General features: G+C 40.9%; 1 protein-coding gene across 1 annotated transcript; it reads left to right on the forward strand.

The window, feature by feature from the left end:
- Positions 1-444: 444 nt before the first annotated feature.
- LOC138666258 (olfactory receptor 6F1-like) lies at positions 445-12,337 on the forward strand. The gene is made up of 2 exons (XM_069754488.1): positions 445-512; positions 11,384-12,337. The coding sequence occupies exons 1-2, from the start codon at positions 510-512 to the stop codon at positions 12,335-12,337; spliced, it is 957 nt and encodes a 318-aa protein (XP_069610589.1). The 5' UTR covers positions 445-509.
- The last annotated feature ends 844 nt before the right edge of the window (positions 12,338-13,181 follow it).

Raw genomic sequence — 13,181 nt, forward strand, 5'->3', positions numbered from 1 at the left:
CTCTAGTTTTTTTTTGTTTTCTTCAATTGTATCCCTTTCCATTCCCTCTCCCTATTCTTCACTGTTATATTTTCCCTTCCCTATTCCCAATTCCTGGTTTTTATTCAAAAAATTAATAAAAATATTTAAAAAGAAAATATTTTATTCTAATGTGTAAAATGTATTTATGTGATTTTACAAGTGAATAAGAGGCTGAAAAACACTTGCTGGAGAAGTTTATTAAAAAGTTCATCCACAGCTTTTCGCAAACTTTATGCAAGTCCTCTGAGATGTCAGTTGTGTAATATTTTTGGAAACGTTTCCGGTCTTAAAATTATTTTCCTGTTCAAATGAACCCTAATGAGACATTTCCCTGAAATTAGCAAAACAAATGGGAATTTGAACTCATGAATTAAGTATATATTCTTAAAGTAGAGGTAAAATTCTTTATTTATATGGAGACATATAATATTGGAGAACACCGCACAAACTATGAAGATCATACAACCTAAGAAGAGCATTATCTAATCATGGTAGGTAAAAGAGACAATATCTATCATCTATCTATCTATCTATCTATCTATCTAAGGCTAGGGTCACATTGCGTTAGTGCAATCCGTTTAGCGCTAGCGCTAGCGGATTGCGCTAACGCAATGTTTTTAAAGGGTCGCGTTTCGGGGTCGCGTTAACGTCCCCGCTCTCGCAGATCCCCGATCTGCGAGAGCGGGGAACGGACCTCGGGCGCGCCGCGGACGCTGCAAGCAGCGTCCGAGGCGCGCTACAAAAGACCGGCGCGTCGCTAGTGCGTGCCGAAAATGACACGCGCTAGCAATGCGCTGGTACATTGCGGGCAATGGGAGCGCTAACGGATGCGTTGCATGGCGTTAATTTCGCCGTGCAACGCTGTCCGTTAGCGCTCTGACCAAAACGCAATGTGACCCCAGCCTAATCTATCTATCATCTATCTATTATCTGTCTATCTATTATCTGTCTATCTATCTATTTATCTATCTATCTATTATCTATCATCTATCTATTTTTCTATATATTATCTATCCATGTATGTATCGATCATCTATCTATCTAGCAGATAGATAATAGATAGAAGATAGATGCACACATAGATATATTCTATCTATCTATCTATCTATCTATCTATCTATCTATCTATCTATCTATCTATCCGTGTATCTATCTATTATCTATCATCTATCTATCTATTATCTATCTATTATCTATCTATCATCTATCTATTATATCTATCTATTACACTGGTCAACACAATTTTTCTGGCAAAAGGTTTTAAAACATTTTAAGTCAATTTTGGCTGCTGATTACGATTATGAACTCCGTTTTTGGCTATCACATCAGGATTTCGAGATATTTTCAATTTTTGATGAAAATTACTCCTATCTAATGTTTTATGATAAAAACACTTGATTTTCGGTACTACATTTTGTATATTTTTAATCAAGGAATAACAAAGATTACAAAGTCTATGTACAGCAAATTAAATATACTTACAGAATTAAACTACAAAATATAAAAACACATATATATGGCACACAGATGAATGTCAAATGGCAGTTATTGGAACTTTCTTTTCTTGGCTGATCTGTGATGTACAGCTTCTGGGTTGTCTCTCATCAAGCTCCAGCAATAGTCAGCCATCATATGTGAGTCCCACCGGCCTTGATACCGTTCTTCCATTGTTTTAATGTCCTGATGAAAACGCTCCCCTTGTTCCTCGCTCACATCCCCAAGGTTCTCTGGAAAAAAAGTCCAAATGGCTGTGTAAATAGTGAATCTTGATACTCATTCTACATCCAAGATTTCACACTCATTAGTAGCTCTTCCACAATCTCGTCATTGTTGTCTGCTTTCTTATTCCCTAGAAAATTCTGCACCACATTACAAAATGCCTCCAAGCTCTTTCTTCTGTCTCATTCATTGATGTGATAAAATTTGGGTCTCTCATAAGTGTTCTTATTTGAGGTCCATCAAATATTCCACCCCCCACACACACACCTTAGGTATTGATTCACAAACAAAAAAAAGAAAAACAGCAGGATAAAAACAATAAATATCAAAATTCATTGAAAATTTCAATAAATAAAACAGTACCTGCACACGACTGTGGTGTACGTTGAAAACTGTTTGTTTACTTTCTTATCATAACAAATGGGAATTATGCATGTTCAAAGAAAACAAAGATATTCTCACATTTATTGGGAGACTAAATAAAAACTAAGTTTACCTTAGTGAACCGTATAAACCGGCACTTTTCATACACTACTTATATTTATCATGGAATTCATGAAAATGGGCTATATACCTGTAGCGCAAAAACGCGATGTGATAGAGAAATGATAAGATCAGATTTGAATTCAGCATCTGTCTATCATCTATTATCTATCTATTATCTATCTATCTATCTATTATCTATCATCTATCTATCTATTCTCTGTTTATCATCTATTTATCATCTATCTATTCTCTATTATCTATCTATCATCTGTCTATCATCTATCTATCTATCTACAGTATATCTATTATCTATCTATTATCTAGCTATCTATTTTATATTTATCTATCATCTATCTATCTATCTATCTATCTATCTATCTATTATCTGTCTTCCTATCTATCATCAATCTATCATCTATCTATCATCTATCTATCTACAGTATATCTATTATCTATCTATTATATATGTATCTATCTATCTATCATCTATCTATTATATATGTATCTATCATCTATCTATCATCTATCTATCTACAGTATATCTATTATATATGTATCTATCTATCATCTATCTAATATATATGTATCTATCATCTATCTATCATCTATCTATCTACAGTATATCTATTATCTATCTATTATCTATCTATCTATCTATTATATATTTATCTATCTATCATCTATCTATCTACAGTATATCTATTATCTATCTATTATCTATCTATTATATATTTATCTATCTATCATCTATCTAAAATTGAATAAAGAGGCAGCACTCCAATGCTTGTATAAGGTACAAAAAGAGGAATTTTAATAGCCCTGGTGGTAGGCAACTTTTCTGCTACCGTGAGCTTTTCTCAAGCTATTAAAAGTCCTCTTTTTGTCATTTTATATTACCTTACAAGGAAGGGATTCTAAGCGTGGGAGGCCTGGTAACCGATGCAATTTTTTCATGTGCGCTGTTCCAATTTTTTCTATCTATCTATCTATCTATCTATCTATCTATCTATCTATCTATCTATCTATCTATCTATCTATTATCGGTGATGAGTGAATAGGGAAAATCGGCACGAATAATTTCTAATATCCACAGTTCTTTTTTGCCATCGATTCCCAATGGAGCCACTGTCATAGTGGGTGAAGCCCCTGTAAGGTGAATATAATACAGGAGTTGTGGGAGCTGTACGATCAATGTCAGTAAATTGGATTCTACCAGACACCAAAAGCATTAGAATTAAATTTTGAATACAGTGCATGCAAGCGATAACCTGTATTGTGCTCAGTCTGTCAGGCCTGAAACCCATGTCAGGAACATGTACAAGCCTCATTTTACTTGGAAGCAGCCTCCTCAAGGGAAAGAGACATGAGTGCCATTGACCAATCTGCACAATACTTCTTCTGGAAACTGCCCAACCAGGCAGAATGTATCTTTTGAGTGGTTTTGAGCAACAATGGAGTAATTACAGGATATGTCTCAGAGAGTGTTGAGGTCTGTGAAGTGTATTACTCAGGTGACAGGCAGTGCTACATAGCTCAGGTAAAGGCCTTAAGGTACCTTCACACTAAACGATATCGCTAGCGATCCCTGACGTTGCAGCGTCCTGGCTAGCGATATCGTTTAGTTTGACACGCAGCAGCGATCAGAATCCTGCTGTGATGTCGCTGGTCGGAGCTAGAGGGCCAGAACTTTATTTGGTCGCTGGCTCTCCCGCTGACATCGCTGAATCGGCGTGTGTGACACCGATCCAGCGATGTCTTCACTGGTAACCAGGGTAAACATCGGGTTACTAAGCGCAGGGCCGCGCTTAGTAACCCGATGTTTACCCTGGATACCATCCTAAAAGTAAAAAAAACAAACGCTTCATACTTACCTTCCGCTGTCTGTCCCTCGGCGCTGTGCTTTCCTGCACTCACTGTGAGCACAGCGGCTGGAAAGCAGAGCAGTGACGTCACCGCTCTGCTTTCCGGCCGCTGTGCTCACAGCCAGAGCAGAGAAGCAGAGCGCCGGGGACAGACAGCCGAAGGTAAGTATGAAGCGTTTGTTTTTTTTACTTTTAGGATGGTATCCAGGGTAAACATCGGGTTACTAAGCGTGGCCCTGCGCTTAGTAACCCGATGTTTACCCTGGTTACCGGCATCGTTGGCCGCTGGAGAGCTGTCTGTGTGACAGCTCTCCAGCAACCAAACAGCGACGCTGCAGCGATCCGGATCGTTGTCTGGATCGCTGCAGCGTCGTTTAGTGTGAAGGTACCTTTAATGTGGCAATGACCATTTTCCAATATGTGTAAGGCTGTGGCCTGAATAGGTCTGTGGAGCGTATTAACCCAGTCTTTTAGACGTGCTTAAAATGTATATAAACTGGCTAATACCCCACCACCATTTTTTGTGAGGACCTAAATTTAGAAAATATAAGGGAAGCCACAGTTTAATACAGAGACAAAAGTCTGATTAATGAGCCTGGAAAAGGCAGCAATGGTCTTTGCCCAGCACTGGACAATGTAAATTACTAACGAATATGTATGCCCTATCTAACTAACAATTTGTGAACAGACATACACACGTGGTCAAAATTGTTGGTACCCTTCGTTTAATGACTGAAAAACCCACAATGGTCACAGAAATAACTTGAATCTGACAAAAGTAATAATAAATAAAAAATCTATGAAAATGAACTAATGAAAGTCAGACATTGCTTTTCAACCATGCTTCCACAGAATTTTAAAAACAGAAATAAAGCTCATGAAGTAGGCCTGGACAGAAATGATGGCACCCTTAACTTAATATTTTGTTGCACAACCTTTTGAGGCAATCACTGCAATCAAATGATTCCTGTAACTGTCAGTGAGATTTCTACACCTCTCGACAGGTATTTGGGCCCACTCCTCAAGAGCAAACTGCTCCGGTTGTCTCGTGTTTGAAGGTTGCCTTTTCCAGACATCATGTTTCAGCTGTTTTCAAAGAAGCTCAATAGGATTTAGGTCAGGGGTCATAGAAGGCCACTTCAGAATAGTCCAATGTTTTCCTCTTAGCCATTCTTGGGTGTTTTTATATGTGTGTTTTGGGTCGTTATCCTGTTACAAGACCCATGACCTGCGACTGAGACCAAGCTTTCCGACACTGGGCAGCACATTTCTCTCCAGAATCCCTTGATGGTCTTGAAATTTCATTATACCCTGCACAGATTCTAAACATCCTGTGCCAGATGCAGCAAAGCAGCCCCAGAACATAACAGAGCCTCCTCCATGTTTCACAGTAGGGACAGTGTTCCTTTCCTGATATGCTTCATTCTTCCACCTGTGAACATAGAGCTGATGTACCTTGCCAAAAAGTTCCATTCTTGTCTCATCTGTCCATAAGACATTCTCCCAGAAGCTTTGTGGCTTGTCAACATGTAGTTTGGCAACTTCCAGTCTGGCTTTTTTATGATTTTTTTTCAACAATGGTGTCCTCCTTGGTCGTCTCCCATGAAGTCCACTTTGGCTTATACAACGATGGATGGTGCAATCTGACACTGATGTTCCTTGAGCTTGACCTTTAATCTGTTTAGAAGTTTTTCTGGATCTTTTGTTACCATTCGTATTATCTGTCTCTTTGATTTGTCATCAATTTTCCTCCTGCAGCCACGTCCAGGGAGGTTGGCTACAGTCCCATGGATCTTACATTTCTGAATAATATGTAACTGTAGTCACAGGAACATCAAGCTGCTTGGAGATGGTCTTATAACTTTTACCTTTAACATGTTTGTCTATAATTTTCTTTATAATCTCCTGAGACAATTCTTTCCTTCACTTCCTCTGGTCCATGTTGAGTGTGATACACATCATGTCACCACACAGCACAGTGAGTATTTGTAGCCCTATATACAGGCCACTCACTGATTCCAAGATTGTAGACACCTGTGATGATAGTTAGTGGACACACCGTGATTTAACATGTCCCTTTTGTCACATTATTTTCAGGGGTACCATCATTTCTGTCCAGGCCTATTTCATGAGTTTTATTTTTTTTTTTATTTTGTGGAAGCATGGTTGAAAAGCAGTATCTGACTTTCATTTGTTCATTTTCATAGATTTTTATTTATTATTACTTTTGTCAGATTCAAGTTATTTCTGTGACCATTGTGGGTTTTTCTGTCATTAAATGAAGGGTACCAACAATTCTGACCACATGTGTGTATATGCTGATAAGGGACAATTGAACGCTGCGCTGGGACAATGAACTGGATGTGTTTGTGGACTGTTGTGTCTGTGCAACTGCAGGTGGTGGACAGGAGGCCTCAGCGTCTCCTTCCTGGACAGCCGAGTGGCAATGATGACATAACACAGGGGAAGGGCCAGTGGTTTCACTATCACACACAGATTTGTACCTAGGCGTTCCGCCCACCTACTGGGTTGCTGCGTATATGAGCATTATATGGTGTATGCCAACAGAGGTATTATGTCAAATTTCCCTTTATAAAGGGATGTGTGGGTGAGATTTTAGAATTAGCAGCATATATAGAGAGCATGTTTCAATACTCATATTCTTATTCTGTGCAAGGCTGAAACCTGAAGAATTGTGTGGAGAATAGTAATGCATTTATGTTCAAAAATGTCCAAGTGCAGACCCAAAAAACAAAATCAGGCTACCAGATACACGCTTAAAGAGAGTGTAAGAGGGGCAACACAATAAAAAAAAAGTATAATAATAGAATATATAGAGATTGAGAGTAGAAATGTGACCATTGCACAATGTACAAAGGTTTCCAAGAATTACCCCAAGGTGGCTGTATCGTACATGCTGAAAGAGACCGTTATCGGGCTCTCACAATACATTTTGAAGTTATTAGAATAGGTAGAGATGTAGAGTACAAGTTTCACCATTGCACAATGTGCAAAGATTTCAAAAAAATTAGCTAAGGGGTCCCTCTCAGACCAGCTGAAAGGCGCTGTGGTGGGGACATCACAATACACTCGGCAGGTATTACACGAGGTAGAGATACGGAGTACAAGTTTCACCATTGCACAGTGTGCAAAAGTTTCAAAAAGTCCAAAACATTACCCACTTGGGGTATACATACAGTAGATGAACTCTTATTAATTGTTGCAGGAGGAGGAGAAGGAGTAGTTGATTTTCTGGACAAAATGCTTTTGGATGGTAAGGGATGGATGTTAAGACCACTTCCAAAAAAAAACATTTGGCCTGCATTTAAATAACGTTAATGTCATCCATAGGGCTTACAAAGTTGGAGAAAATCCAGCCTTTGTTCAATTTTAGAAGAGTCAGCCCGTCTGCATTTTCCATTGTCAGCCGTGTGCACCTATCCATTATGATTGCACCTGCCAAACTAAAAACCCGCTCAGACCATACACTCACGGCAGGGCATGGCAGTACCTCCAAGGCGTGCAAGGAGAGGTGGGGCTAAGTCTGCAGCTTGGACAACCAATAGTTAATAGGCACTGAAGAATCATTAAGGACGCTGATATGGTATAGTCACTTAATTAGTCATTCACCATCTTGGTCAACTTCTCCCTCCTCGTCAGAATTAGACCCACCGACAGCCCTTGCCGATGTGACAGTGTCATGAGAATGGCCCATTCGGTGGACATTTATGCCCCCAGTGTTGCACCTGGTGTTTATGGCCCTCCCCGGTAATCCTTGTGGGCAAAAAGAGCCGGTACCTCTGCCACCAGCGTTGTATGAGGGTAATCTTTTGAGCAAGTCTTCCACTACAGCCTTCTGGCTGCATGCACTGAAAATGGCACGTCTGCCTCCGACATTAGAGAAGCAAATTTCTCATTGTTCCGGGGGTCAAGAAAAGTGCACAGCCAGTATTTCATGATGGACAAAATGTGTTTTACGTGAGGGTCCTGGGAATGGCATCTGGACATGAACTCTGCCATGTATAGCAGACTACAAAGAGTCAAACGTTCAGTGTCCTCACCAGGAACAACAATAACCATTCTCTCTCCTTCCTGACACATAGCCTTCTCCTCCTCTTCTGGCCATCCATGCTGGACAGGCATGAAGTTGGAATTAGGAGTCCCCTCAGAAGCGCGGAACATAAAATCCTGCTCCTCCTCCTCCTCGTCATCACCCATTGTGGCCTGTGAATACTGTGTGAGGCTGGGCTGTGTGGTATCAGCCACTGGACAATCTTGCTCCATAGCCACCTGTTCGGCATTCAAAGCTTCCTCTGTTAGATTCTGCAGGGAACGTTCTAACGGACAGAGCAGTGGGATGATTATGCTCATAATAGAATCATCAGCGCTCACCATCTTGGAGCAGTACTCAAAGTTGTCATCCAGTTACAAGCCTCAAGGACAACATTTGCAAGGAATTTGTATGTTCTCCCCGTGTTTGCGTGGGTTTTCTCCAGGTTTTCTGGTTTCCTCCCACATTCCAAAGACATACTGATAGGAAATGTAGATTATGAGCCCCAATGGGGACGGTGATGATAATGTCTGTAAAGTGCTGCGGAATATATTGGTACTAAGTAAGCAATGCATGATAAATAAATAATCTGCAGCAGAGAAAATGGCAATTTTATCAAAATTGCAGCAAGTATCCCAGTTATTCATAAATCATTGGAATTAGAGTCTAGGTCCATGCATCATGCTGCTTTTAGCAAAAACTTCGTGATAGATTAAATTTTTTATGAATGAATCTACTTACAAACATTGTCTCTATTTATAACAAGCTGCATATTCCTTTATTCCAGGGTATAAGGGAGCATTGTAGTCACTCAGTATTCACTCTGTTGTTCTGCTCTCAGCATATTGTACAGTCTGCTGCCCACTATGAGAAACATTTCTCCAGAGAAAAAGAGGGAAAGGAAGTGTCAGAAAGTACCGTATTTTCCGGCATATAAGATGACTTTTTAACCCCTGAAAATCGTCTCAAAAGTCGGGGGGTCGTCTTATACACCGGGTACGGCATGTGCAGGGAGCGATCCTTTATGGTTCCCAGGGTCTGGAGGAGAGGAGACTCTCCTTCAGGCCCTGGGATCCATATTCATGTAAAAAATAAAGAGTAAAAATAAAAAATATGGATATACTCACCCTCGGACGGCCCCTGGCTCTCAGCGTTGCAAGCGGCAGCCTCCGTTCCTAAGAATGCATTGAGCGTAGGACCTGCGATGACGTCGCGGTCGCGTGACCAGTCGCGTGACCACAGCGTCATCGCAGGTCCTACGCTCAATGCATTCTTAGGAACGGAGGCTGCCGCTTGCAACGCTGAGAGCCAGGGGCTGTCAGAGGGTGAGTATATCCATATTTTTTTTCTCCTCCAGACCCTGGGAACCACACGCACCGCACACGCCATATAAGATGACTGGGCGTATAAGATGACCCCCGTCTTATGCGGCGGGTATATACCAAATTCCATATTTTATATGGAAAAGTTGGGGGTCGTCTTATACGCCCAGTCGCCTTATACACCAGAAAATACGGTAGTTAAGATAAGAGCTGTGTGATGTTTGATATCATCTGCCTTAGTGAAGGCAGATTCTTAGGGTATAGGACATGCAAGCAAGTAATAAGTATCATGTATACAAATAGCCTTTTCAGTGAGGAGGAGGACTGGAACTCTAATACCACCTAGTCGTAGTGGCAATTCTTAATGTCAATATCTACATTTAAAGGGCTTTATCAAGTGACTTGTGATAAGAAACCAAACCAGAAACTTCATTTGCAGACGTGTTTTGGGCTGTTGCCCCTCATCAGTGCTGGCTAAGCTATGTTTAAGCCTCTGATAGGGAGTCTAAGGTGTAAAGTTTCTCCTTATAGAGAGCTCTCCTTGTCAGAGATCTCTCACCCAATCCAAGTCTACTGCTTTGCACTGATGATGGGTAAACACCCCAATACACATCTCCAAGAGAAGTGTCTAGTTTGGCTTCTTATCCATGTGGCAAAGCACTTTAAAGGGACAATATTGACTTTCATAAATGCTATTTTTAATACTTGAGCCTAGTGTTCCAGTCTTCTTCCTTTCTACAGAGAGTTGTATTTACTCAGTATTCACTCTGGGAAACTGTTTTGCTGCTCACAGGATAATATACAATGTGCTACCCAGCATGAGAAACACATTCCCAGAGAAAGAGGGAGAGAAAGAGTTTTGAAGCAGCTAAGATAAGAACTATGTGATGTTTGAAGTTATGTGCCTAAGGGTACCGTCACACACTGCCATTTCGATCGCTACGACGGTACGATTCGTGACGTTCCAGCGATATCGTTACGATATCGCTGTGTCTGACACGCAGCAGCGATCAGGGATCCTGCTGAGAATCGTACGTCGTAGCAGATCGTTTAGAACTTTCTTTCGTCGCTGGATCTCCCGCTGGCATCGCTAGATCGGTGTGTGTGACACCGATCTAGCGATGCGATCTAGCGATGCGTTCGCTTGTAATCAGGGTAAACATCGGGTTACTAAGCGCAGGGCCGCGCTTAGTAACCCGATGTTTACCCTGGTTACAAGCGTAAAACTAAAAAAAAAACAAACAGCACATACTTACATTCTGGTGTCCGTCAGGTCCCTTGCCGTCTGCTTCCCGCTCTCAGTGACTGCCGGCTGTAAAGTGAAAGCAGAGCACAGCGGTGACGTGCTTTCACTTTTACTTTACGGCCGGCAGTCAGTGAGTGCGGGAAGCAGACGGCAAAGGACCTGACGGACACCAGAATGTAAGTATGTGCTGTTTGTTTTTTTTTACGCTGGTAACCAGGGTAAACATCGGGTTACTAAGCGCGGTCCTGCGCTTAGTAACCCGATGTTTACCCTGGTTACCCGGGTACCTCGGCATTGTTGGTCGCTGGAGAGCTGCCTGTGTGACAGCTCCCCAGCGACCACACTACGATTTACCTACGATCACGGCCAGGTCATATCGCTGGTCGTGATCGTAGGTAAATCGTATAGTGTGACAGTACCCTTAGTGAATGGGATTTATATTCACAGGGGAGCATTGGAAGGCCTATACGTATTCCTGTGCCAACTTTATAAAGATCGGGATTGGCTTGTGGTCATATGGCTACCACTATAACTGACTTACAGACCATAAATTAGTAAGTGACTACTTTTTCTAAAGTAGAATGTTTGCACATTATTTTTAGTCAAAGACCTTTATCCGTTAATGACTTTGTGTATCCTAAGTTAAACTTTTCCTAACCCTTTTCTTTATTCTAAGCCTAATATTTGGACAATGAAGCTAACAAATGAGACAGTTGTAACTGAGTTTCTGCTTTTGGGGTTTTCTCTATTGAAAGAGACAGGATTCTGCCTCTTTATTATTATATCTATTATTTATATTGTCACCATAATGGCCAATATATTCATCATCGTCATTGTAAAGACTGACCGCCGTCTACATAAACCCATGTACTTTTTTATTGGTGGACTCTCATTTCTAGAGATCTGGTATCCTTCGGTCACTGTTCCTAGACTTCTTTGGTCTCTGAAAACCAGGGAAGAGTCCATTTCTACAGTCGGTTGCATGATGCAGTTTTACTTCCACTTTTCTCTTGGTGCAACAGAAATCTTTCTCCTGACCGTAATGGCCTACGACCGATATTTGGCCATATGCAATCCACTGCGCTACTTTAGCATCATGAGTCCTACGATTTGCACTAAACTTATCACTGGATCCTGGGTTGGTGGTTTTGTGTCAATTCTTGTCCCATGTCTACAAATCTCAAGTCTTTCATTTTGTGAAGGAAATCAAATCGATCATTACTATTGTGATCTTGGCTCTTTACTTAAGCTCTCCTGCTCGGAAACATCAAGTATCGAAAAACTGTTTTTCTGTCTAAGTCTGCTTATAATTTTAGGATGTTTTCTATTAATCATTGTTTCATATATATGTATAATCCGGACAATAATGATGTTTCCAACCGCAAGTGGAAGAAGGAAAACATTTTCAACTTTTGCCTCACACCTGACTGTTGTATTACTATTTTACGGCCCCATTATCTTCATGTTTGTCCGACCCAGTACCGGTGGCCTCTTGCACTTGAATAAAATGGTTTCTGTGATCCCGTCCGTAGTGACTCCTCTTCTGAATCCCATAATCTATACTCTACGGAATCAGGAAGTGCTCGAGGCCATGAAGAAAACTGCCATCGCAATTAATGTTTTCCATTGAACATAAAATTGAGTCTATAATTAAAGCTAGGTATTTGTTGTCAGATTTCTGCCTATAACAAGTGCCAATTGATGAGATAGGTTGATTTGAGCGTGTTTAGGGTCAACACAAACTATATGGGGAACAAATGATAGTTAAAGGGGTTGTCCGGTCTAGAACGATAAGTCTGCAGTCATTCCATGTGACTGCAACTGTTTATTGTAATTATTATGTCCTGCAAATAAAGACTGGACAGACATCTGTCTGAGATGGTATAGTGAATCCTGCATTGAGCAGGGGGTTGGGCACGATGACCCCGGAGGTCCCTTCCCAATCGTATCCTTTCTATGGTTCTATGATGCTGGAAGGAAATATAGAAGTAATTGTGCATTGCAGGCACAGGGCATAGAAGAGGTAACAGTTATATAAGCCCTATAGCTTAATTGTAGAAATTTGGTTCTGGATATGGCAGGTAAATCTGGATGAAAAAACAGCAGATAGGAAAATTCAGCTTTCGGAGTGCAGACCTATAGGTCCAAGGGTGCAACCGTGGGTTTAATGGGGACACTAAGACAGCAAAGGAGAAGGGGCAGAAGCTACATGTAGGCTGGGTCTTGAAGCTTGGATAGATACTCAAGCCTGGCATGAGTATGGCACAGAAGTGAGCTCAGGAAGGAAGCAAGCTACCAAGTAGCGATATCACTGCAACAATACTCTCTGTGTAATGGCGAAAAAGTATAAGTCAACCTTTGTACCTGATACTTGCTATGTATACATTGCAACAGGTCTACTAGTAAACTGCAGTTTATTTTTACATATTTAGTATAACTAATTCCTGAGTAAAATGGTGATTCCACCTCTGTTA

Source organism: Ranitomeya imitator, chromosome 2 (assembly GCF_032444005.1).
Source record: "Ranitomeya imitator isolate aRanImi1 chromosome 2, aRanImi1.pri, whole genome shotgun sequence".
Taxonomy (NCBI): Eukaryota; Metazoa; Chordata; class Amphibia; order Anura; family Dendrobatidae; genus Ranitomeya; species Ranitomeya imitator.